At 43.1% G+C, this 24,646-nt stretch overlaps 2 protein-coding genes across 4 annotated transcripts; one reads left to right on the top strand and one right to left on the bottom strand.

Moving 5' to 3' along the window:
• Positions 1-13: 13 nt before the first annotated feature.
• Positions 14-24,057, top strand: LOC108104671 (ubiquitin carboxyl-terminal hydrolase 10). Of its 3 annotated transcripts, none has more exons than XM_017210861.2 (10): positions 14-374; positions 1,502-2,071; positions 2,189-3,094; positions 3,220-3,460; positions 17,107-18,955; positions 19,274-19,529; positions 19,591-19,674; positions 19,732-19,899; positions 20,207-20,435; positions 20,495-24,057. In XM_017210861.2, exons 2-10 carry the CDS (start codon positions 1,613-1,615, stop codon positions 20,839-20,841), a joined length of 4,539 nt encoding a protein of 1,512 aa, XP_017066350.1. In that variant the 5' UTR covers positions 14-374; positions 1,502-1,612; the 3' UTR covers positions 20,842-24,057. The 3 variants fall into 3 exon arrangements, with proteins under 3 accessions (XP_017066350.1, XP_017066351.1, XP_017066352.1); XM_017210862.2 differs by lacking the exon at positions 14-374 and adding an exon at positions 1,075-1,257; XM_017210863.2 differs by lacking the exons at positions 14-374; positions 1,502-2,071; positions 2,189-3,094; positions 3,220-3,460 and adding an exon at positions 16,960-16,977.
• LOC108104672 (monocarboxylate transporter 12) lies at positions 5,852-10,487 on the bottom strand. The gene has a single exon (XM_017210864.2). The coding sequence runs from the start codon at positions 9,498-9,500 to the stop codon at positions 7,053-7,055; it is 2,448 nt and encodes an 815-aa protein (XP_017066353.1). The 5' UTR covers positions 9,501-10,487; the 3' UTR covers positions 5,852-7,052.
• Positions 24,058-24,646: the final 589 nt, after the last annotated feature.

The following is a 24,646-nucleotide window of genomic DNA, read 5'->3' on the forward strand; positions in this document are numbered from 1 at the left end:
TCGATGTGCGATAACCCTGGCAGCAGGAAGGTTTTTCGGTCGAAAAATAAAGAACAATAAAGTAAAACGTTTGTGGCCCGCAGCAACAAAAAAGGGATCGCCAACGAAGAGAGTGAGTGCCGTGTTAACCGGTGACCTCTCGCCCGTGCCCCGTGACCTGTAGACCCGCGAAAGTGCTTGATTCGTGGTAATTTGTTGGAGCAGAATTTGGAGCAGGCAGCGTGTAAAAAGTTGCGGAATTATCGTGGCACCGCGCGGAGAAAGAGAGAGAGAGAGCGCGATAGAAGAGAGAGAGAGCGAGGAAAGAGAGATTGCCGCACGCATAAAATATGATCAAATTGCAAAATTGATTTCAATTGGCCACTCAACAAAAGGTACGTTCGATCAAGTCGTCTCCCCACCCTTACAATTATCAAGAACTAACATCGAACCCCGATTGGCTCCATTTTCATAAACACTGGCATCCAATAACTCCCCTAACCCTAGAAAATACTCGACAATCCTAAGCTTTTACTTCCAGCAAAAGTTATTTTCCAATTTCTTTCATTTGCCCTGCCTCCATTCGAGTGTGTGTGTGCGTTCCTGTCTGTGTGTGGTTGTGTTTGGCAGAGATGAGTAATTTCAACTGCCGAAGAACCATGAAATCACACACAAAACAATTACGGGATAAAGAACTTTCAAAAACACCTTAAACTACTTAACCATTATTAGTGTTCCTCCCCATTTCCCCATTCAAACCAACTAATTCCATAAAACTAGCACTTTGAACCTGTTACATTCGTAGTCGATATTTTCGTGAGCCGGCAAATAGTTGCGATTGCCCATCTCTAGCGGGCGGCGTGTGGCACCACAAAATTGAGCAGAAAATACGGATTATAATCGCATGCAGTTAGTTTTGTTTGGATTAATATGGATTTTTTGATGTGTCTGCTCTTTTGTCAACCCCTTCTACCAAGTCTCCATCTGTGCTATCCGTCTCTTTTGCTCTGTTTATTTGATTTACTTATAACACCGACAGCAGCTGGGAGTTGCCAGATCGCTTGCGTGGCTGCGGCACGCGGAGTGGCGTGAATTGAAAATCGCATTCAATTAGAATTTAACCCGTGTCAAAAAAAAAAAAAGAAGTGTAAAATGTGCTTTGCAGCCCGCAGATGTGGCTAACTTATTCACCTACTTTGTGTATTTAATAATAGTTGTGTAGAGAATGGAACACCTGCTATGATTCATATTCTAGTTTTGTTATATTTTGTTGTTTAGGTAATTTTTAATTTAAATCTAATTAAGTTGATCTAAGAAATTATTTGGACGTATAGAACCCAACAGCTGCATTTTATGTCACTTATCTGTTCATTTAATCATTCCTTAACTAATCCATTGGACTTATATGGGCTTTCCCTTATTCCTGAGCAACGTCTGATCATTTATTTAAGTATCTATTATTTTTCATTATTCTCTAATTGTACCACTGATGTTAATTGTTTCTGCCTCTCATTCGGAACAGCAAACAACAATTTCAATGTTTGACGCCTGCTGCGACTCTTGAGACTCATTTAAGCCGTTATTAGAACCAATCAGGATCTGAGCCAAGTTCCGCACTTTTGGCTTTTTGGCCATGGCACAGCAAACGCAGCCGCAGCAGCAGGCAGCGCCGTCCACTTCGACGCCGGCTACCACGGCGGCAGGATCCTCCGGAGCAGGCGGGGGATCAGCCACGCCCATATCCACACCGTCGACGCCTCAGCCGACTGGCGGCAGCAGCAGCAACAATAATAACAACAACACGACCTTGGTCTCGCCCACCGGGAACAACAACGTGCTGACGCCTGTGCAGGCCTTTACTCCGGCCGGACAGCCCATGTACAATCCACACGTATACATGTCTGCCCACGGACACCCGCACACTGGAGCCCATTATCCGACCATGATACCCCAGATGCCCAGCAACCACGTCTACGTGAACAACGTCACTGCCAATGTCAACCTGCATGGCTGGCCGCACGGAGTTCCGACTTACATGCCGGCTGGAGGTCAGCACCACTATATTGGACACGGCGATATGCCCCAAGAACAGGTAGGAACAGCAGACACTTAGAAAATATCGAACGTTTGGGTCTATAGCTAAGTGGACTAAAGTTAGAAACTAAAAATGTTCTAAATTACTAATTTCCTGACTTTTTAACTCTTCCAGGGCAATGCCGTTATGCCGCATATGCCTGTGCCTGTGCCCATTAACTTGACGCCCCAGGGCGGATCTCCGAATCCTCACACACCCGGCATGGGTGGTGGACGCGGACGAGGACGCGCACGTGGCCGTGATGGTAGTGGTGGTCTGCGACGCAATAACTACCATGGGCCACGTCATCTGCAGCAGCAGCAGCAGCAACTCATCACTCTGCCCCCGCAGCAGCAACTGCCGCCTCAAGATGGAGCCACTCCTGGACTTCAACTTCAGCCAGATCAGATGGCTCAACAGCTGCCGCCGCCGGAGGCGCATATGCAGCACTTGCAGCAGTACTATGCTGCCCCACCTACCTACTCGTACGGGTATCCCCCGCCCTACTTCACACCGCAGCATGCGAGCTTGCCTCCTCCGAATCCCACAGCAGCCCAGCAGGCGACTGGAACACCGCTGTTCTTCTCCGGACCGGTTATGTGCAATCCTGCATGGTTTAATCCAGGTGGGTACATCTACCCTATGATGCATCCGGCTGAATATCAGTATGTGTCGGAAGACGCTGGCCAGCCTGGAGTGGATGAACGTGTCGGTCAGCCCGATGGTGGAATGACCCAGATCTGGCACTCGGCTCCCCCAATGTACGCCGAGGATTTTGAAGCTCTCCAGCAGCAACAACAGCAGCAGCAACAGGTGGGTGTAAATCCCAATGGAGGAGTAGCTAATGTGGGCGATGAGCTCAACCACAACAGCGCTTCTCTGCCCTCCTCGGAGACGTCGAGCATGCTCAGTCCGAGTTACCCAATCTACGAATCGCAGATCCACGAAATGCAGCACCATATGGGCGTGATGCAGATCTACGAAGATGGTCAAATTGCCGCCCTGCAGCCAATTCATCCAGGAGCGGGTCCCGTGCCACAGGTGAGTGTGCCTGGCACAAAACCAGGCCTAGTTCGGTTTTCACAGAACAATCAATAGTGAAAACTGAATGAGATCTTCTATAATATAAGACCGTAGCATTAATAATTATTTCTTATTGTCCATAGTACGAGGACGAACTCGCTGAATGCGGAGCTCCGCCACCTGGCGCTATTCCGGTGGCCTGGACTACTGCCATGCCCTTGCCACCGGATGGCGTTCAGCCAGCTCTGCTGCCCCCGCCGCATCACATCTTGCAGCAAACATCACCGGTTTTAATCGAACAACCGGCCCAGATGGTTCAACCTCAACCTCCACAACCACCAACACCCACTCCTCAGCAGCAACAACCGCACCAGGAGCAAATAGGTGAGTGCTTGTGCCCAATATTGATTAGTGATTCATTTGGGAATTGAAAATGATAATTCAAACTAAATTGCAAATTAATCTCCCATTTTCTCATATTGCCGCTTATAATCTCATTTCAAAAGATGCCAGTTGATAATAATGAATAATTTATTCAACTTTGAACGGCAGTTGTATAATGTATAATTTCCACTTTGGCTGAATCACCAGCATTAGAATTATCTTTTTGTTGTGGGTCAATGACTTTTCTTGAATTATCAGATTGGGGATCGTCTGACGATGATAGTAGTATGTTTTGTTTGTTGTCACTTTAACAACCTTCTCTTTAAGAGTTTTACATTTTTATAAGTTTTTTAAACTTCCTGTTAATATTTAAAACAAAATTATTTTAAAGATTTCCTTAAATTAGAACTATGATATATTTTTCATTATTACCCATTCTGTACTTCCATTCTGCTCTATAGTCTACTAGGGGAAGCTTCAGTTAATAGATTTTAATAGCCGACCACTCTATCGGTACTATAAAAGAACTTTCGATTTATCTTGTTATTGTTTTGGAACGAGGCCCCGATAAAGCCAATAGGAGTATTTTGTGGACTTTACACCGAAGTGATGTCCAGAGTATCTGGGCTTCGTGGTGCTCTACACATATTTAATGGCATTTTCCATGTTGTGTTTTGGAATTCGTCATGGCGTGCCTTCGATATCGTCGACTGGCCCCGTGTATATATGCAGTTTTTGCTTACTTTTGCCTTTCCACGCTCTCTTTTACTATATTCTCTCCCCTTGGCTTACACTCTTCTCGGGTGTCACATGACATATATACCTGAAAAGCCTCTGGGGAGCAAAGTTGATGTCAACACATTTTGTCATAGTTTCTGAGCCTTAATTATTTGGTCTGTCTTGTTGCCAGCCATCCAATGGTTTTCGGATGGGATTTTTTCGCTTTGGGTTTTACTCACTCCCCGTGGAGCCTCCAACAGGTGTTGAACTTGCTGACCACTTAGTTGCGCCCAATCAGCCACAGAGACACCCATTCGCCCAGCAAATCCTCTACTCTCTAATCAGCAACTCAAGTGGCTTCCGTCCAATTCTTTGTTATTATTTTTTTGCCCGTTTGTTGTGTGCATTGTTCACGCTTATCAATCGAACAGACGGACAGGTCCGAGTGGAAAAGCCGGAGTACTCGTCTCTTGACCACTTGCATACGAATCGTAATTGAGTGTGTCATGTGGCCGGGCCAAGGGATTCGCCGTAGCAACTCCCTTCGTGTCATGCCTAATTGATAGACAATAGGCCAAGTGGGCACGGATGATATACACTAAAAGTTTGCAGTTCTGTTTAACTTTTACTTATTTAAGTTGTTCTTGTTAAATGGAGAGTTGGTGGAGGGGAAAATATGTTCACTGAGAATAATAAATTCATAAAATTTGACGGATTGGTTAATAATTCCTCGAATGAGTAACACATTGTTAGGCCTATTAATTGAAAATAAAATAATACTCAATTAAAAATTTAATTACTTCGAATTGCTCATTTTATAGGAGTCATTATTTTTCACAAGTAGAAATATAATGTATGGGTTATAGTAGCATTCTATTTGTATTCTTAGTTCCGTTAATAGAAAGCGATAAATTGCTTATTTATAATAGGCAATTATGAAGATTTCCTTGATTTCGCCTGAAACTCAACTCACACAGCAGATTACACGATTTTGATTGATTTATGATTGTTTCATTGATATTTAAGTGTTATTTTTATTAGCTATTGGGCTTGAATGCACATGGAGCAGTTAGAAACCACACACGTAATGTAAGAGGTCTTGACAATGCAGCCTGATTGGACTCCAGTTGGTTCTTACCCCATATCAGTATCTGTGTCTGGCAGAGCTCCGTGGAGAGGTTTTCCTTTTATGGCTGTTTTCGAAGCACTTGGCGTTCTAGACGGGTTTTAATACAGCGATACCGGCAAGTGTTTGCCCAAAGACTATATTGATAGGCGATACTACTCCCTTGGTCCCCGCAATTAGTAGTGTTGCTCAAGTGCAGCCATAACTCCCCTGTGGCACATTGATTAGGCTAATCATTTGGGGCGAGGGTTTTACGAGTAAGCACGTTATGATCTGATTTTCAAATTCACTGATACTGACAAACGCAATATTTTAAGTCCAAGGCGAACTTTTGATCGATGGTTTTTAGAGCGCCACGCGCTACCCTGGAAGCTAAGGCTTTCACGAGTTGCCTCTTGATACAAGTACTTATTCAAATAGACCTGGAATCCATGTTTGTTGTTCTGTTAGCCGAACATAGCGAAGGTCGCAAATGTAGAGTTACTTACCCCTTTAACCCCTTTTCCCCCTTCGATGAATCGTCGAAAAAACATTTGTTTTGACAGTTTTTAAAATGTATGGCAATTTCTTTTATTACTAACATATTCTGGCTGCTTTTCTCATTCCTTCAACACTTATTGTTCTAAATGTTTATTTGATGTGTTACCCTCTCGTTCACTTGTTGTTGCTCCTGTCCTTATGCGTATAACAGATTTAGAATATTTCTTGTGGTACATATTTGATACTGTTTAATTAGTTAGTTAGTTAGCCGCGTGAACAATTTAGTTTGTATAGAACTGCACTTGCCGTATTGCTTATGGTTCGTAGCTACTAGGCTATTTACTTGGATAGCTTAAAAACAGACACACACAAGCCTTAAAAATGTATTAACTTTTGGTTTTTCTGTTGCTGGACTTGAGTTTAGTTTAGTTAATAACTTACAAAAATGAGCCGTAAATTTGTATTTTGTGTTAGCCACCTAAATGATGAGTGTAAAATTGAAAACAATTTTAGTTCTTAATGCGGTTCATTTGTGTTCTTTTCGCTCTTGTTTTGAGTTCTGTGTGTAGCGTTTCTTCTTAAAAAATATACAATTTATTAGTTTTCGAAATAGTTGCTGCTGTCGCCGCTGTTTGTTGTTGTTTAAGTTAATGGGGCCTCTTCTACTTAGCTACAGATTACAGTTAACAGTTTACACACACGCTATATATCGCTATATCGCATATAGCACATCTCTACGGTATGACACATTTCTAACGCCTGGCCAACAACTATGTTATAGTAGTACACAATAATCTTTAATAGTAATCATAATGGTAATCATAGTAATCGTAGGGTTTAACAAACAAATAATAATAGAGGTTACTTTACAATATTTTGTGGTTGCTGTATAACAGTTGCAATCTACCAGCGATCGGTATCAGTTTTCGATCGGTAATTTATGAGCGTACTATAGTGTATATATAGCCGAAGGTTTTTCTTCTATATCTTATCGCAAGCTAAGCTGAGTTATCTTGGTAGAAAAGTGGATTTTCCTTTTTCTTCATCTCATCCCCCCGGCTGTTGCTTAGGCTTAAAGGTATATGTATATATATATGGTATGGGGCTGGCTTTATATATATATCCGTCTTCTCCGCTTTGTATATAGGTGTGCTCGATCTCAGATCTCCTCCTCTGCTGTATAAGTAAATAGAAAAATATCTCACCGGATCCTCTTGAGCCCCGCAATGTCTCCTGTAAATTCATCTTATCCTCAACTGATCCCACTTAGAGCTTCGATTCGTTTGTCTTCTGGGGGAACTGTGGATGTCCCTCCTCTTGCTGTGGACTCGCCAGCGTCTTGATGATCTTGGGCACTATGGTGATGGGCTGATCCTCGTCCTCGTCCTCTGCATCCTCGCCTTGTTCCTCGTCGATGGGCGTGAGTGTCTCCACATGCACGGGAGTCTCTTCGGATGGACTGCATCGCTTCAGGAAGGGCGCCAGGAAACTGGTTATCGTAGAGATTCCGAACAAGGCACCGGCCATGTAAAAGGGCAGGTCGTATGTCTGTGTCATATCGTAGATGGCTCCCGCCAAAGGCGTTCCGATCAAGGCGGCGAATCCTCTGAACAGGATCAGCAGTCCAAAGGCATTTGTTAGTTTGTCCAGGCCGAGTAGGTCGACCAGGATAATTGACGTCAGCGAGATGTATCCCGAGATGGCCAGTCCGAAGAATATCGACATGGTTATGTAGGCCGAGTAGCTATAGCACAATGGAGTCAAGCTCACGGCTATGGTGGACACAACAAGGCAGCAATTGTTGAGCAGCAACGAGTTGACCTGGGGCAGATCCGCCACCCATCCGCAGAAAACACGACCCACTGTATTGGTGATGCCGATGATGGACAGCAGCATGGTGGCATCACTCTTGGGTACATCATGTTCCTGTGCCGCATCCACCAGGTAGACAAAAGGCACGTACAGCCCGGCCATGCCGAAAATATTCGAGACTCCTATCATCATGAAGACAGGATCCTTCAGCAAACTCACATCCAACATTGTGTTGACCACAGATTTAACGGAATCGGGAATACCCAGGCAGGGGCACAAGTCGTACTCCTCACGGTGTTTCTCTGCCTCAGCCAAGGGATCCAACTTGGCCACACTCTGCATGCTTTTCTCGTATTTTGTCAGCGAAAGAACCGAATTCCTGTAGTTGGTTAGGGACTTCTGGGATTGATATTGAGGCAGGTTCGTGACGGAACCCGAGTAGAAGATATCCTTACGAGACATGGGTCGGACCATCCTGCCGCTGCTGCCCGACTGACTGCCGCCTTGCCTCTGTGAGAGAGACAGCTTGGACGAGACGAAATCGCCGCCAGCTCCTGCCTCCAAGTCACCCCGAGAAGAGGCTCTGATGGCGGCCAATGAAGGCTGATAGCGTTCAGAGGCAGAGGTTTTTCTTACCCGCGTGTTGAACGAAGGCACGGATCCGTTTTTGGGCAAACTCTGATGATCGCCGGCGAGGAAAGCGGGCTGCGAGGCATTGCGGGTCATGGCATCCTGCGAGTGATATGGACTGCTCTCCGACTCGGAATTCCTGTGAGGGCGACGTCCGGCTCCAGCAGCGGACCGAGCTGATAACTGCCCATTGCTGTCACCATTTGGAGGGGATTGAGCGCCGTTCTGCCTATGGACATCAACCACTTTGGATTCCGTGATGGTGGGCAGAGTGGAAACTGGATGTAGACCTCCTCCGCCGCCCGACTGTTGAGCTAGAAGCTCAAGATTCAAGCTGGAGTGAACTCCTGGATCGGCGTTTAGTGGCATTTTAAGCTTACGCTCCATGGTTCCATCGGGTAGCTGTACCATGAAGTGGGAACCAGCAAAAGACCCTCTTTCGAGCTGCAGCTGTTTCTCCTCGTACATTCTTTGCATCAAGGGCTTCTGCTTCTTCTTCTTCGGATAGGTCAGGGGTTTCATCATACCTCCGAAGATGGCGCAGCTGAGGATTAGACCCGCAAATATGAGCAGGGCGTTCTTCCAGCCAAATTGTTCCAGAAGATATCTGGCCAGAGGGGCGAAGGCAAAGGTTCCAACGCCGGAACCGCAAACGGCGATTCCGGTGGCCAGACTTCTCTTGGTTTCAAAATAATATCCCACGGCTACAACAGCTGGCAGATATATCATACCAAAACCGAATCCTCCCATGAAACCATAGGTGGCCATCAGCATGGTCACGGTGCCACTAAATGTGCTGAGAACGAAGGCTATGCAGGCGATTATGCTGCCGGCTATGCAGACAGCTCGACATCCGTACTTGTTGGCTAGGGCGGATACGATGGGTCCGGCACTCAGGTAAACTCCGGACAGAAGACTGCCCACCCAGGCGACCGTGCCCTTGCCTTCGTTGTAGTAGGACACAAACTCCGGCAGAAAGAGTCCAAATGTGTAGGCTATGCCGTCCACTATCATGTTGCACATGAAGCTGGCGAAGCAGATGACCCAGCCGTATCCTCCGTCCGGCGGAGGCGGCAGCTCCCCATAGACGCTCTCTTCGTCCTCATCATCCTCCTCCTGGTTGTCCTCATCCTCTGGACTCTGTTCGGCCGTCAGTCTAGCCGCCTCCTCACAGGCCAACTCGCTGTCTGTCCTCTCGAATCTCCTTAGCCGTGCAGATGAGGCGGAATTGCCGCCCATATTGCCGGGATTTGAACTGTTTGTGTCCACCATGGTGGTGGGATTGGGGGTTAGGGTTCCCTAGGTGCCTAAGTACCGAGCACACGCGGTTTTTGTGGAGTTAAAAAGGGGTCGAAAAGCACGAATGGTGATGGCGAAGAAGGAGGAGGAACGTCCGCTTGGCGTCGCTGCCCGCGTGCGAATGCCAAAAGCAAAGGAGAGAGCCCAAGTTATCTCTTCGACTCACGCTCTCTTTGAATCTCTCTTTGGCTCTCCCACTGCAGTTGTGTGCTTGGTCTTGTGTGTGTCAATTGTTATTGAGTTTTTGTTTTTGTTTTAGTTTGATAAATTCATAAATTCACAAGCGATAAAAGGCGTGGGCTGCCTGCCTGCCTGTATATTTAAGTAAATATTAGATGATGGTTGCCTTTCCAGCCATGTAAATAAGTACTGTAGCTCTAGTTTTGAGTTTGTTTTGTGCTCGATTTAGTTTGAACCGTTACTGTTTGTGCTTTTTCCGCTTTTTGTTGCTTATTTCCGCTTTGTTTGTGTATTTTTAACTTGCACTTGCAGCTGCATCTGAGGTCACCAGAAAATGTTTGTTTTCCTTAGATTTTCCTTGCCTTTTTGCTGTTTTCTTCTTTGACTTTGATTTTGCGTTTATCTCGCTTTTGCTCAGCTTTTTTGGGGGTGCTGTACGTACGTACGTGTGTACGTCGTAATTTGCGAATGCAATTGTATAATTTTCCGATTTTCAGCTTTGAAATTCAATTGGAGAGAGCCAGAGTGAAAGAGAGAGGAGTGAGGAGGAAGGAAGGAGGAAGAAGTGCGGAGTGTGATCGATAAAAAGCGCACACACACACTCGGCGGCACTAACACTACTCGATAATTTTTAGCTGCAGTTGCATTTTAGCGACAATTTTATTTTCATTCTTTTTGGTTTTTGCGAATCTGGCGAAAAATAACAATCTCCGATTCCGATTTCGAATTGCCCGACTTTTGTTCTGGACTGCTGCGCCGTTCGCTGCGAAATGAAAATGAAAATTCCTCGTAACGGCAGCAAAAAGCGACTGTTATACGATATACAAAGACAAATTCTAAATTTCTGTAAAAACACTCTCGCTGCCTCTCGTTCACTCTCTCGCTCGTTGCATTTGAAGTTCAAGCTCACAGAGCGCAAGCTCCACTAACGTTCTCTCGCTCGCTCTCTTGCCCCCAAAAAACAGCTGATTGAAACAAAAACAAAGCGCGAGGAGTACAACGAGAGAGAGTAAGCGAACTAGACAAACAACCCCTCTTTGTTTGCCCAAGGGTTGTCTTTTTCATTTTTTGTGCCATCTTTTGCTTTTCTTTGATTTGAATTTGAAAAGGTAAAGCCTGAAAAACCGGTAACCGCCTTTTGCCACATGGCCAATGTTACTGTTCTAATTGTACTATCGTACAGCGCTCGTATAACAGCAGTAAAAGTATCAAAGAGCGCCGGAACTGTTGCTCTTTGTTGGCGATTTAGGTTAAAGGTTAACTGTATTTCGCCCCCAAAAGACTTTTACTTTTTAAAACACACTCTCATTCGTACAGGACAACTTTTGAAGACAATGCAAATTGAACTTTCTTCAAAACTGTCTTAAACCTTTATTTAATGATGAAATTGATGAATGAGGAATGAACTTTAATCCTTAAAAGGTTTTATTTAAAATGTTTATCACCTTTCCTTTACAAAGTTAATTGAACTTCGGGGATATAATATGACTTTTTTTTTATTTTATTTTTATTATTAATATATTTTTTTTTTTTTTTTGGAATTTCAACTTAAAAACTCCTAAATTCAAAGTTTCAGTTATTGAAGTATTACTGTTCCATTAAGTGCGTGTTTGGGTGAAAGTGTTATTTTCGGCTGCCGCCTTTTAGGCGCCGACAAATTGTATAATCTGCGCATTATCTTAACAGTTGGCTCACCTAAATAATAAAATGCATTCGACACGCAGCGATAAGAAGGCTTTTGAGATATTTGTAGTTATTTTGTTTATCAAGTCTTTCCGACTGTTGCCAGGTCGTAAAAACGTAAAATGTGCTTATTCGCCTTCTGGTTTATAACAGTTTTTCGGCATGGTTAGCACTTTTTTTGTAGCAGTTGCGGTGAAACGTCTTAAGAGATTTCGTACGAGGGTTTCCGTTCTCTTTTGCTCTCTCTTTTCTTCGGGGGGAGGGATGTGTGCAGTTCTTGTTCTTCTCGGGTGGTTGGTCAATGTCATTCATAAAAATTCCATGTCAAACACACGCACACATGGAGGAAAAAGAAACCCCTCCGATATTGTGGGTCAACGCCAGAGGGCGCCACTTTGGCTCTTTCTCCGATTTCCCACGTATTTTTTTTCGTTTTCCTAACTCGATTTGTTTGCCCTACTATTAAAGCATTACGTCGGGACTCAAATGGCCAACGCCTCCAATCTTGGACGACAATCTGTGAGTGTGTCTGCAAATTACACTTAGCCTAACTGAAACGTAATACGAAATAGCGGTAATCACGGCAAAACTGTTCTACCGCAATGCGTGTGGTTAGAAAGCTTCATTAAAAATGCATGGGGCGCAAAATGCAAAATGCAAAAGGCATAGTACTTTGGGGAAAATGAGGAGGTGGCACAGGACACCCAATATCCCGGCGCGTGGCTAAAGTTTTTCAGTGCCAAGGGGTAAAACTAAAGGGTTGAGTAGTGGCCGCATGAACCAGGTGTCTTTGTGAAATTAGCTGCCCCATTTTCAACGGAATTCGTACTGCGTTCTGTGCCAAAAAATCAAATGCAACCAAGTGAAATGCGGCTGAAATGGGGCAATGCACTGGGAAAAACATTAAAAAACCTATTTAAAAATTCAATTCCTAGTATTACTCTGACTCATTTATCTTAAGTTGCTTATTCAGAAAAACAAATTAGGTAGTAAAGAATAATTTACTCTGCATTTATCAGTGTTTTCTTTTTAAAGGTTACGTGTTAAGTTTTACTAAAGATACTTATTGTTTGATTAATGGCCCCAAGATAGGTAAAGATGCTGTATTACATTCTTTCTCTCACTGTCTCAGATGTTCACTTTGAGTAATGAATAAACTATCCTTGAACTATTCATCTTTTGCCGAGAGAAAAGAGCTTTACAGAGACAAGAACATAAAAAGATTTCTCCAGCTGGCCAAGAGCTTTCTTTCTTCCTTTATTTCCTCGTTGCTAACAGGTTGAATGAACCAGTGATGACTCTTCAATTATTGCTGCCCCACCTCCTTTGCAGCACCCCATTAAGAGCACCCCCGTGATATCTTGTACCCCCTCCGATTCCTAGATCCCATGCCTTCTTTGTTAATGAAAATGAAAATTGCGCATACGCCGTGTTGTGCAGTCAATGCTTTTCTCGCTTTGTTTCGCTGCTAAGCGTTTTTTTTACGCTGACAACGCTTTCCTTGCCATTGCCATTGCTCCGAGTCAGATACAGATACATGGCGACAGATACAAAAATACAGCTTGTAGAATATTGTGTTTTCAAAATGACGCAGTTTGTTGCTTCGACTGTTTTACCTTGCTGTTTTTTGCCTGTTCAACTTGTTGCGTTGCGTCGCTTGGCATGCAGCGCATGTTTTACCGACGAACCTGGCCTCAGTATCTGTCAGATATATTGCCTATCTGGCAGTTACAGTCGAGCTTGGAGGGGAATCAATCCAACTTGTTGGATACATACCTTGGGGGGATTGAATTCGATTCGATGTTTTACTTTTAAAATTTACGTTAACTAGAGATTTCATTTAGCACCATATTTTGTATGTTTGTCTTGTCAGCTGCTCCTTGTTAAGTTGCTAAAAATCCTTTTTTTCGTCAAAAGAAGTTGGACTGTATGTACAGGTTACATTGAAGTGAGCACAAATGTCCTTCGTAATCTGTTACACGCATTTATATGCTAATGAGGGCAGGGGGTGGCCAAAGGATACATTTCAGTAGCTGCTCATACTTCCTTCGGCTGTCAGTTTACCTTAACTTCTACTGCTTTTGGCATTTCGTCGCGCCATCAATGCTTATCAGTGGATTCTTTAAAGCCACTTCGAAAAAAAACCGTCAACAGCCGCCCACTCGTAAAAATTCGGCGATATGATGAGGGAACACTAACCCATCTATCCGCAGTAAAACTTTATAGTTTGTTTGTTTTTCTTCTGCGGCGAAGGTCGCGTGGCTCATAGAATTATGCAATTTTCTTCTGCACTCAATTTCACTTATTGTTTTTAGCTTTTCCACCCCGCTTGTGTCTGCTCTGCTTTGGGTATTATTTATTGTAAATTGACACAAATGAATTCAATTGAATTGTCTACAACAATTCGTTTTCGGCCCTGTTGCCAGGCGGTGGATACTGAGTGTCTTTGTTTTGTATGTGGTTTTGTATCCCCCATGTACCCCCAGTCTGCTGGAGCAATGGATTGAATGAACCATCGCTGGAGCAGATTACTTATCAATTTCAATGGGGCTCGGCAGTTAGAATGCCGGGAACAAGTTTCATTATGGCAAGACCACTCGTTTAATCGCATGCGGGTCAGTTCAATCAATACGGATGGATGGCTGGGAAATGTCTGTGGCTCACGTTACGCACATGCCTCGTTGGCTGGAAAATTCTACTGCTTTCTTCAGTCACTTTTTGATTTAATTGCATTTAAAGGCATGGGAAGAATCGTGAGAACAATAAACAGATGAGTAATAATAATATTTTATATGCATCAAGCTGTCTTTCAAGAAGTTTATTTATATAAACTTTGTATATTTTTTGAAGAAGAGCAATGCTATCTACTTACATATGTGCGTCATAATTACAGAACTCTTTATTCTGGTTTCTTTGTCATCAAAATATACTTTAGACTGGTTTGGTTTGTGTTCATTTTGTTGGTGACTCAGAGGGAACTGATTAAAAACTAATCAGCAGAGTATGAAAAATATAATATATATTTTATTAAACTTTTTATGGGACAGTTTCTGTTAATATCAATATCAATATCAATAAATATTATGCTTCCGTCAATAGAGCCTTAAAATAAAGAGTTTAATTCGTGGTAATTAGTTTATTTTTCACACTTTAATTATCACATCATATCTATATAGTTGTACATATATTTGTGATCCGATTTTTACTATATTCCAATATTCAAACATTGGAGCCGGAATGGTATTCTGTACTACGCTTGTTGATTCTTTCAATTAAAAAGCGCCCATATCGTGTTTACAACTTGCGGCTCTCTCGGATCGAATCGAAGCTCAATGAGCATAAATTACTCATAGACTGGGTCCCGGCCTCCGGCTCCTACGATTTCTGTTGCTAGCTAATAAAAAATTGAATAAAATCGCGCGTTCAATAACATCAACAAATGAAAACTGGAATAAAGAAAAGGGGGAGGCTTTAGGAATGCCAGTAAATGAACCAAAAGTTGACCCATTTTCATTGGATGCTTATGCTCAATTTGGGAAGGGGGAAACAATTACTGAAACCCAATGGATTTCTCTAAAATTGTATCTTCATTTGAGACTGGAAAACAAATTCATTTGAATTAATGAAGCTTGGCGGGCTTGGGGGGCTAACTGTTATACAGATGAAACCGAAAGCGATATTCAAGACGAGTTGGTTTTTCGAAAGTGGAAGTGGAAGTGCATGGTGGGGATGGTGCTGTATATTCTAATGGATTGTGTTTGTTCCACCCCCCGACCCCGTCGATTTTTCATTTATCACACGGAACATGGAATAACAAATGGAAATGAAGTACAGTCTCGCTGCTTGTGTGTTATATTGTTGCTTCGTGCCTGACAATTTCCCTGTTTGCTTTTGTTGCTGCAGTCAACTTATTGCAATTTACCTGTGCACTCATGTCTGTAATTATCCATCCAACCTTGTGACAGTGCGGATCTCTCGCTCTCTCTCGCACTACCCCAAACACAGTGCGTCCCTCTCTATTGAATCGTTATGGCAACACGTTCGAAAAGCTGTTGTTATTGCACCCGAACTGACACCCTGGCACAGATACGTCTCAGATTCGCCTATATACTCGTATTTGCAACTATTTTTAATGCATTAATCTCAGCTGCTGCTGCTGTTGCTGCTGCTGTTGGTCCACACATTTCCATACAATATTTGCACTCGATCTGCTCGATTTCACCTATATTTATATTTATTGAATAACAACGCGCACACTTAGTTCTCGGGCTGTTAGTCGCTAATTGAAATTAATTAGCGCACTCGAAGTTCCAGAGGGGGAGTGAGGAAGTGCGCCGGCGGCCTCATTGTCATATGATGCTTTTAAATGGGGGTCGTGCGGGGGTGAATCTGCTATCATGTCCTATAATATATGCCCCATAAATGGGCGTTTAACACCGCCAACCAATTGCCAAATTCCCAACTGAAGAGCACTTAGTTAGTGCTCGTTCGCTAATTTCCCGCCAAAATAAAACCCTTGTGAGGGAGGGTATCAAATCAATCTAGTTTTAGCACGTTTAAAATGCCTTAAAGATAGAAATAAATATCAGAGATAGCAAAGAGTACAGTCTGCCCTGGGAAAGTTGTCTTATGTTGTCAAGGAATATATTTCCTTTTTTTATAACCAATTCATGAAAGGCATTTCAAATAGGGAAGGATCACGGGAAAATGTAAGTAGACCATTGACGGAATGGGTTTCCCATTTACTTTTATGATCTAACTAGAAACCAATGTTAAGGATAGCTTATTGCTTGTGGCTTAATACTCATCGATGTTTCATCATGATAAGTATAGAAATGATCAATATGTTGTATCATAAAATTGAGATCATTTGTAATGTTTATCAGAAGCAATGCAATATTTAATGATCTGATTTCCTCTTTGTACGAGTTTAATTTAGGGAGCGATCTGTTTGAACTTAATCTGGGTAGGGAGATCACATGGATGTTGACTCCCATTCCTCTGTTGCTGGGGGTTAACCTTATTCCGGATTTACTTTGTTGTGGCTCTTATCGAATGGGTGGTGGCTGGCAATGCCGTTTATCTTTTGCCCCATATCAGGGTCGAGAGCGAAGTTCAAACACCTAGCAACAGGCCATCGGCTAGTGATTTAATAACAATTTGCTCCGTCGAATACCCCTAAATGGGGTCTACTCCCCAGAACTCTCGTGTTGTTTTTTCCCTACTTGAGTTTGACATGGATTAGTTATGTTTTCTATTTGCACTGATAGCTGATAGCTGCAATCGATGGCTCGCTTATCAGGGCAAATAAAGCAGAAATGCGGACATGAGAACAATGCCTGGCGGCAGTTATTGGACCATCTATATGTGTATGATTAGCAGCAGACAATCTGTATTTACTCTGGATACAGCTTATTAAATGTCCCAACTCTCCACTTATTAACAAATTAATAAAGCATTAATTGCCCGTGGCTTCCGAAAATTCCTTTGCTTGGGTGTAGTTTCTTTCTCAACCATCAGTAGCATTCTTTCAGTGCTTGCTGAACATGCTTGCTCTTAGCATTTAGCATCAATTGGCATCAATTATGTAGATCTCGTAAATTAGTTTGCATGCGGCAATTGGATATCTGGTCTTACTTGAAGGGTGGTGGGAATTCCATTTAAGGTCAAAGTAAAAGCACTTATTGATTGCAATTTTCGTTCTCGCTTCTTACAGCTGACAAGGGCTTGACAAACAACAACAACGAGGTGGCCTTGGATGAAAAGTTGGCCAGCGAGAAGCAGCAGCAAATTGAATTGGAGTTCCACCAGCAGCAGCAGGAGCAACTGCAGCATCAGCAGCAACTACAGAAACAGCATTTGCAACAACAGCAGCAGCTTCAGCAGCAGCAACAACAACAACAACAGCCACAACCACAATTGCCAGCGCAGCAAACTGAAAAGCAGCCAACAAAAGTGCCAAACCTTGCAGTAGCTACAGTGGCACCTCAAATACAACAGCCAACATCGCAGCAGCAGCATCAGCAGCAGCAAACATCGCCGGTGGTGGTACCACCCCAGCAGCAGCAGCAGCAACCACCACAGCAGACTAGCTACCATGATCAACATCAATTGCCACAGCAGCAGCAGCAGCAACAACAACAACCGCAGCAACAGCGCAAGCCACCGCAGCAATACAACCAATCCCAGCAGCAACAGGTGCGTCGTAAGTACTCCTCGGAGTACAATCATCACCACCACCAGCACGGTAGTAGCGACACGGGCATCCAGACTACCAAGACTATGTCCTGGACCCACTCTGCTCAGCACAAAAAGTCCACACAATCGGTTTCGGTCACCGCTTCGCCAAATAATGTAAACAATGGATCGGGTGTTGCCAGTGGACCGGCGGGCAAGACCAACTACAGTCACACCACAAAGACGTTTACCAACCAGCAGCATTACCAGCAGCAGCAGCAGCACTACCAGAATCAGAACAACTACAACAGCAACACTAGCAGCAACAGCAGCTCAAGCAGCACTAATAATCAACCTCAGGTGCGCACCTATGGCACTATGAAGGTGCCCTCCTCTCCGGTGGCTAGCACAGCACCAACGCTGGAGCGTAAGAACAGCCAGCATGCAGCGGCAACACCAGCTGCTACTCCGACGACGGTGGCAATCACAACAGCAACTACCTCAACGGCCAGCATTACGGCTTCCCCAAATCAATTCCAACAGGAGATCAGCAACACTAGCGCAGGACCAGTAGTAGCTGCTCCGCATCCAGCACCACAGCAACATGTGCCTGTCGCAGCAGCAGCACCCACCAAATCATACAGCAGCTTTGCTGCTAAAAAGCATCAAAGCTATGAGACAGTGGCCTTAAGCTCTGTGGTGGCCTCCAGTTCATCAAGCAGTCCTCAACCACAGCTTAATCTTGCTCCGCCTGCTCCACCAGCTTCGCAGAATAGCAGCGACAGTACCCAGCTTTCGTGGGCCAGTTTGTTCGCCAGTAACAGACCCGTGGCCAAAGTGGCGCCCTATGAGTCCAGCAAGCCTCTGCAGCAGCAGCAGCAGCTTCATCCAGTGCTCCAATTGGCTCCTCCGCAGCCAGCTCAAGTGGTAGCTGCTGGTCCAGTGCCTCAACAGGCACCGCCAACCCAAAATTTGCCACTGCCCACGGCTCACCAGCAATCGCAGTTGCCAGCTCCTGTGCCGGCGCCCACAGCTCCGCTTGTCACTCCAGGAACTCTGTCCTATTCGGCTGCATCTGCCCAGGCAGTGCCTGCTCCTAATCCCGCCTCCGCATCCGTGAAGCCCTTGAAGCCAGAGCCCCCGCGCGCGGTGCAGCAACAACTAGATGAATGGACCAACAAGTACGCGGAGTACCTGACACGCCACAAGACTAACTTGGTGCCGATAAGCCTGCGTCCACGGGGACTGACCAACAGGTCCAACTACTGCTATATTAACTCCATCCTGCAGGCTCTTCTCGGCTGTTCGCCGTTCTATAACCTGCTGCGCTCCATTCCCAAGCAGGCAGCTGTCTTGAGCGAGGTCAAAACGCCGACTGTGAACGCCATGTAAGTGATGGGAGGTTAATTTTTTGATAACTAGGAAGAGTCGAAGACTTGATTCCGATTCACAGACAAGTCAACAGACACTTCGGCACCAATTGCCAGCCGGCGTCTGTGTTACGTTTGTGGAAGATGAAATTTCAGCGACTCCGCCTACGATCTTTGGTTACTGCCGTTCTGGCGGTAACTGCTGACCGTTGGGGTTGTTGTACGTGCCCCGATTCTGAGCAGAGGGTTCTACTTTTCGTACATCCTCGAATCGGGCACAAACACTTTTCAACTTAAAATGCAATATTTTTTATTAAAATTCCAAAATTCTTTTAGGATGTCCTTTATGACGAACTTTTCATCGCTGCCCAGTGGCCTACGTCTGCGCCTGAACAATCTCAACAAGGGATCTCAGAGCAAGGGAAAGGACGAGTTTGTGGGTTCTGATTTGCAATGCGACATTGCCTTTGAGCCTACAGAGATCTACAAGCTGTGGAACGACAGTCGGGAGGAGCACGTCGAAGGTCGCCAGGAGGATGCCGAAGAGTTTTTGGGCTACGTCCTTAACAAGCTCAACGATGAGATGCTGGAGGTGAGTACTTAACAATATTTATTTTTAAATTTTATTCATGTATATTTTTACCTTGTCTTAGGTGATCAAACTGATTGACAAACCTGTACCCCAGCAAAACGGCCAGGAGCCAGCCGAGCCAGAAGATGGCGGCGATGTCTGGCAGGTAAGTAATTGTTTTATTACGAAGAAACTTCAGTTTATTTAATATTTCTTCCACCAGATGATTTGCAACAATCGCAACAAGGGAAGTGTCACCCGTCAAACCGACTTTGGACGGACTCCTGTAAGCGATATCTTTAGGGGAGAACTGCGTTCCCGGCTGCAACGCGAGGGAGAACACTCGACGGATGTGATTCAGCCTTTCTTTACGCTTCAATTAAACATCGAAGTAAGTTTTGTGAAATGCATTGCAGCCACGGGCAAGTCAACAGACACTTCGGCCTCTACTAACTGCCGCCGTCTGTGTTACGTCCGTGGAAGATTAATTGTTATTAGCCTCGTCTGCGTTTGGCGATGATCTCCGTTCTGGCGATTTTCACTAGACGCTGAGGTTGATGCACGTGTTTTGCTTTTAATTAGAGAATTTCCGGTCTAGTTGGTTCTCTCTTCAACAGTAGGCACAAACAGAAATAATACAATATTAAGGTACTCAGTCAGATGGCTTACTTTAATGCTTGAATTATTTTACTTTACAGAAAGCTGCTTCTGTGAAGGAAGCGCTGGAGATCCTGGTGGGTCGCGACCAGCTAGAGGGTGTCACCGGCAGCAAGACCAAGCAGGAGGTTGTGGCCTGGCAGCAGATGACGCTGGAGAAACTGCCCGTCGTCCTGATATTGCATTTAAAGTACTTCGACTACCGGTCTGATGGGTGCACAAAAATCTTGAAGAAGGTGGATTTCCCCGTAGAACTGAAGATCGATGCCAGTATGTTATCGTAGAACTCCCCAAATCCTATTCCTATTGATTAACCTTTCCTTTCGCAGAAATCCTTGGATCGAAAAAGACCTCGCAGAAACAGCGCGCCTATCGCCTGTTTGCGGTTGTCTATCACGATGGCAAGGAGGCCTCGAAGGGCCACTACATCACGGATGTGTTCCACACGGGCTACAGCAGCTGGCTGCGCTACGACGACAGCTCGGTGAAGCCGGTCAGCGAGAAGCATGTTCTCCAGCCGCATACTCCACGGGTGCCTTACCTTCTGTACTACCGCCGCTCCGATACCCTGCCCCCACAGCAGCAGAATGCCCAGCAGCAGACCACCAATGGTGGAGGATCGGGTGGAGTGGTCGGCAACAGCTCCTCTTCATCGAATGCCGGGGACAACAAGTGAAAAGCGACCGCAAGGGGCTTTGTAAGAATACATCAGAACTTTAAGTGTTAGCTATATAAGTCATATATTTTTTTGTGTCAGTGCGTGTGAGCGAGAGTAGTGAGAGTTTGGTTTTATATGCATATACATATACAAGTTAACAATTAGATATATTCGAGCGGTATATATTTAAGCCCAAAAGTCCAAAGCGCATGCATGTGTGTTAGAGTGCGATTGTGTAAGAATGAAACTTAGCTCTAAGCTAGCCTAGAATTAAGATTGAGCAGAAGCATAAGCAGCAAAAAGAACTCGATAATCGAAAACTTTGTACAAAGAGTGGGAGGAACGAAAGGGCTCTGTAAACTAAACAGCGAGTAAACCTAGTGCTAAATCTACAAACTTCTCCAGCGAAATGTAACTCCCTTATTTAATCTGTGGCACAAAAGCTCTCCCAGCCTTTATTCGTAGTAATTGTTAGGGAAGCCCCCAAAACCCTCTAGAATTTCCCTCAATATGTTATGACAAACGCTTAGAGCTGTAAATATACACAAAATAATCATATATTGTAGTTGATCAGTTTCGCGGCAAGCAGCTTGCATTTAAACAAACAACCCAGCAACAATATATGGAATGCTTTGAATATGCTTTAAAGGAATATACATTTAGAACACAAGGTCTTTTCGACACAAAAAGTAAAAGTTAAAGGCAGTGGTGGTCAGAGTAATAGCCGCAAAATCTCAAAATCGAAAAGCCAAATTTTGAATGTGGTCTTGGAGACCGAAATCAGATAGGATCTTCCCTTGATAAAATTTTATTTGCTCAGATCGAAGGTTGAACTTGGTACTTTATGAAACCTCCAATAGTTTAAATGAAAAGATAATGTCAAGAAATGATTATCGTGAAGGCTATAGCTTGACCACACTGTACATTGCATTATTTTGTATTTTTTAGAGGAAGTAACTAAGTTAGAAGCGCGTTCATTTTGTAATTTATTTTATATGTTGTTTAGTTTTATACGCAATCAGTTAGGCAGGCAGATTCATGTATATATATATACGGAACTTGTTATTCATAGTTAGTGAAACTTTTTTTGGGATCCCACCCCTGGCTTAGATTCGTTGTTTGCCTTTATAATATTCAAGCTCTTAACATAATTTGCCTAGGCGTAGAGCATTTAGTATACCATGTTAGAGAATTGTGTTGGGTTTAAAGCGACCGATTGCAAGGGAAAACTAAATATGTCTAATCGGGTCTGAACTAAAACTAATCAATCATACTAGTTGATAGCTATCTAACAAACGTATACACCCCATATATATTTTCTTAAGCTATATGTAAACGCATATATATTATAGATATCGTGCCAATGTTAAAGCATCTAATAATTTACAAAAAACACACAAAAAAAAAAAAAGAATTTGAAAAAAGAAAAGCTAATAGCATGTCAAAGCTTTGTATAGTCGGCGGCTAAGCAAGAAAGGAATATATACAAGCGGCTAACTAAGAATAACGCATCTAAACATCTGTTGGGGAATGCGAAATTTCATTGCATACTTTTAGACTGCACAGTAGTACAGTTTCGAATTCCCCAAGGATCATTGGTATGCGTGCTGATACCACAGAAAAGTACTCGTTCTCAAATAGATGGCAACTCTGCGGTCTACTTAAGTACCAGGACTTCGGTAGTAGGAAGGCGGAAAATCTTGAAATATCCCTAAGCTAATCGTATACTAGAGGAATACATTGACATATATAACATATTATGGATAGGACACAAAAGCGAATTAATATAAATCTACATATATATTTTGATGTTATACAAATATGAACTAATTGTAAGCCAAATTATAGGGAAACATTTTTATAGAAACTTGTACGCGTCTGCGTTTTGCTAGTTACAAATAGGTTCCTAAAACTATAAGAAAAATGGAAAAAAAAAAAAATGATAATGATAAAACCACAAAACGTAACGAAATGTTGAAGCAAAGAAAATTGAAAAACAATAAAGATACTGATAAATGTAGTCTAAAGCCAAGCTAAAACCATAAACAGTAAAAATACACTGAAAACAAACAAGCATACAATACATATAACTTTATAAATCCAATTTATACAAAACCAAGAAAAGCTACAATGAAAGATTGAAAGAAGTTGAATTACCAGTAACATATATTTTTGCAAGCGAAATTAATATGTCAAACATGAACGAAAGAAAAATTAGGATAAAAATACAACTAAAGACGTAAAATTATACAATTTTCGCTAAATTCAAACATCATTTTTTTTTTTTGTCAATTGTTATATTATTTATGTAATACTCTAAAAATTTGTGTATATTTTTATTTTAAAACAAAATTACCAATTATGCCAGCACTTATTGTTATGTCCAGTCCGAAGAGTGTGTTTTAGAGTTGATTCTGAAGACGCAGTCGAAACTGAATTTATTTCATATTTAATCAATCAACATTTATTTTGCGTAAGCCTCCAACTGCCTAATGGTCTAAAAACACACTGTTCTTTTATCCTTTTAGTTTGTTAAACCAAATCGGGATTTTTGTATTTTTTGATCATTTTTGTAACACCCTTTGGCACTTTGTTTTCCTCGATTTATGTATGTTTTAGTTCTTAAGTAGTTTCTAAGGCTGTGTAACTAACTAACGATAAGTACTAACACTTTGCGTATGATCAGGTGTGAGAGTGGAGAGGGACTACTACCCCGATTGTTGAAGTTCAGTTTGCCGGACAATTTTTGTTTATTTTGCAACATTTTTCTACTTTTTGAGGCCAGAGGCGGCTCCTCCGATAAACAGAAATTGGCAAGTGCACTTACTAAACGTATAACGAGGATATTAGCGTGTAATCGGGGAATAGATCGGAGTAACAGAGCAGCTCTAAGTACGTTTAGCCTGCAGACAAACAAATCTTTAAAGTCTTGTAACAAAGTTTTCTAGGCCGCAGTTAAGTCGAAGAAAAATAATGGCCAAAAGGGAAAAACAAAGAATAACAAGATACTTGCTGTTTAACAACGCGAAACGAGTAACAAAACAAAGTAAAGCGAAATATTTAGTCCACATTTAGTCTAAAGAATAAACCATGCTAAAGTAAATCTACAAACTAAAACGAATTCAGTTGTACTAAGTAAGCATAACAAGCCGATTATATATTGTAACATGGAAATCTAAAACACAAACGAAATGAAATGAAACATTATCTAGCAATAAACTAAAATTGATTTGATTTCATTGCCCAAGCAAAGCGGTTCAGCGGTTCGGTTCGGTGGATTAAATTGGCTTTCAGTGGGCGAGAGTCGCTAATTTATGCCAGAGTGGGTCAAGAGGAAGCTCCAAACCGGTTGCTCCCAAAAATAGCTGGCGCTGCTCTGGATGATCTTGGTTCGAGAAAGGGAAAGGGAAACCATTCGGCGGCTAGTCAACCGACGATAGGCTTCGGCATTGGCCCAACGTGAGTCGTGAGTCTTGTTTTGATTCTCTATTGTTGACTATTTGAAAGATTTGCCGAATATAAACTGTGGACAGCTCGAGAGCGAAGACGACCGCTCCACGTGTGACTCATTAGAAATGCCAATCACAAGCCAAACTCGAAAACTTGTTTCAACGTGGCTGAGAGAAGTGCACTTGAAGAAAACTTTAGCGGAATATTTGATTAAGTGGATTAACCTTGGACAAATTGGTTCCGTATGTGATAAAATATTAAAGATGATTTTTATGGTCATATCGTAGGAGACTAAAAACTAAATGCCAAATGGTCCAGAATGATTAATGGCTTTGGGTTGACTTTGAAGAAATATGAGTCTTATTTTTTAAAA

This window comes from Drosophila eugracilis, unplaced genomic scaffold (assembly GCF_018153835.1).
Source record: "Drosophila eugracilis isolate 14026-0451.02 unplaced genomic scaffold, ASM1815383v1 contig_2088, whole genome shotgun sequence".
NCBI classification, from domain to species: Eukaryota; Metazoa; Arthropoda; class Insecta; order Diptera; family Drosophilidae; genus Drosophila; species Drosophila eugracilis.

What these genes read in the sequence shown, in the direction of transcription:
- LOC108104671 (XM_017210861.2), top strand. Translation starts at nt 1,613, where the DNA reads ATGGCACAGCAAACGCAGCCGCAGCAGCAGGCAGCGCCGTCCACTTCG. An exon ending in GAGCGGGTCCCGTGCCACAG is followed by an intron (nt 3,095 to 3,219) that starts GTGAGTGTGCCT and finishes TATTGTCCATAG; the next exon opens with TACGAGGACGAACTCGCTGA. An exon ending in AGAACTGAAGATCGATGCCA is followed by an intron (nt 20,436 to 20,494) that starts GTATGTTATCGT and finishes TTCCTTTCGCAG; the next exon opens with AAATCCTTGGATCGAAAAAG.
- LOC108104672 (XM_017210864.2), bottom strand. Translation starts at nt 9,500, where the DNA reads ATGGTGGACACAAACAGTTCAAATCCCGGCAATATGGGCGGCAATTCC.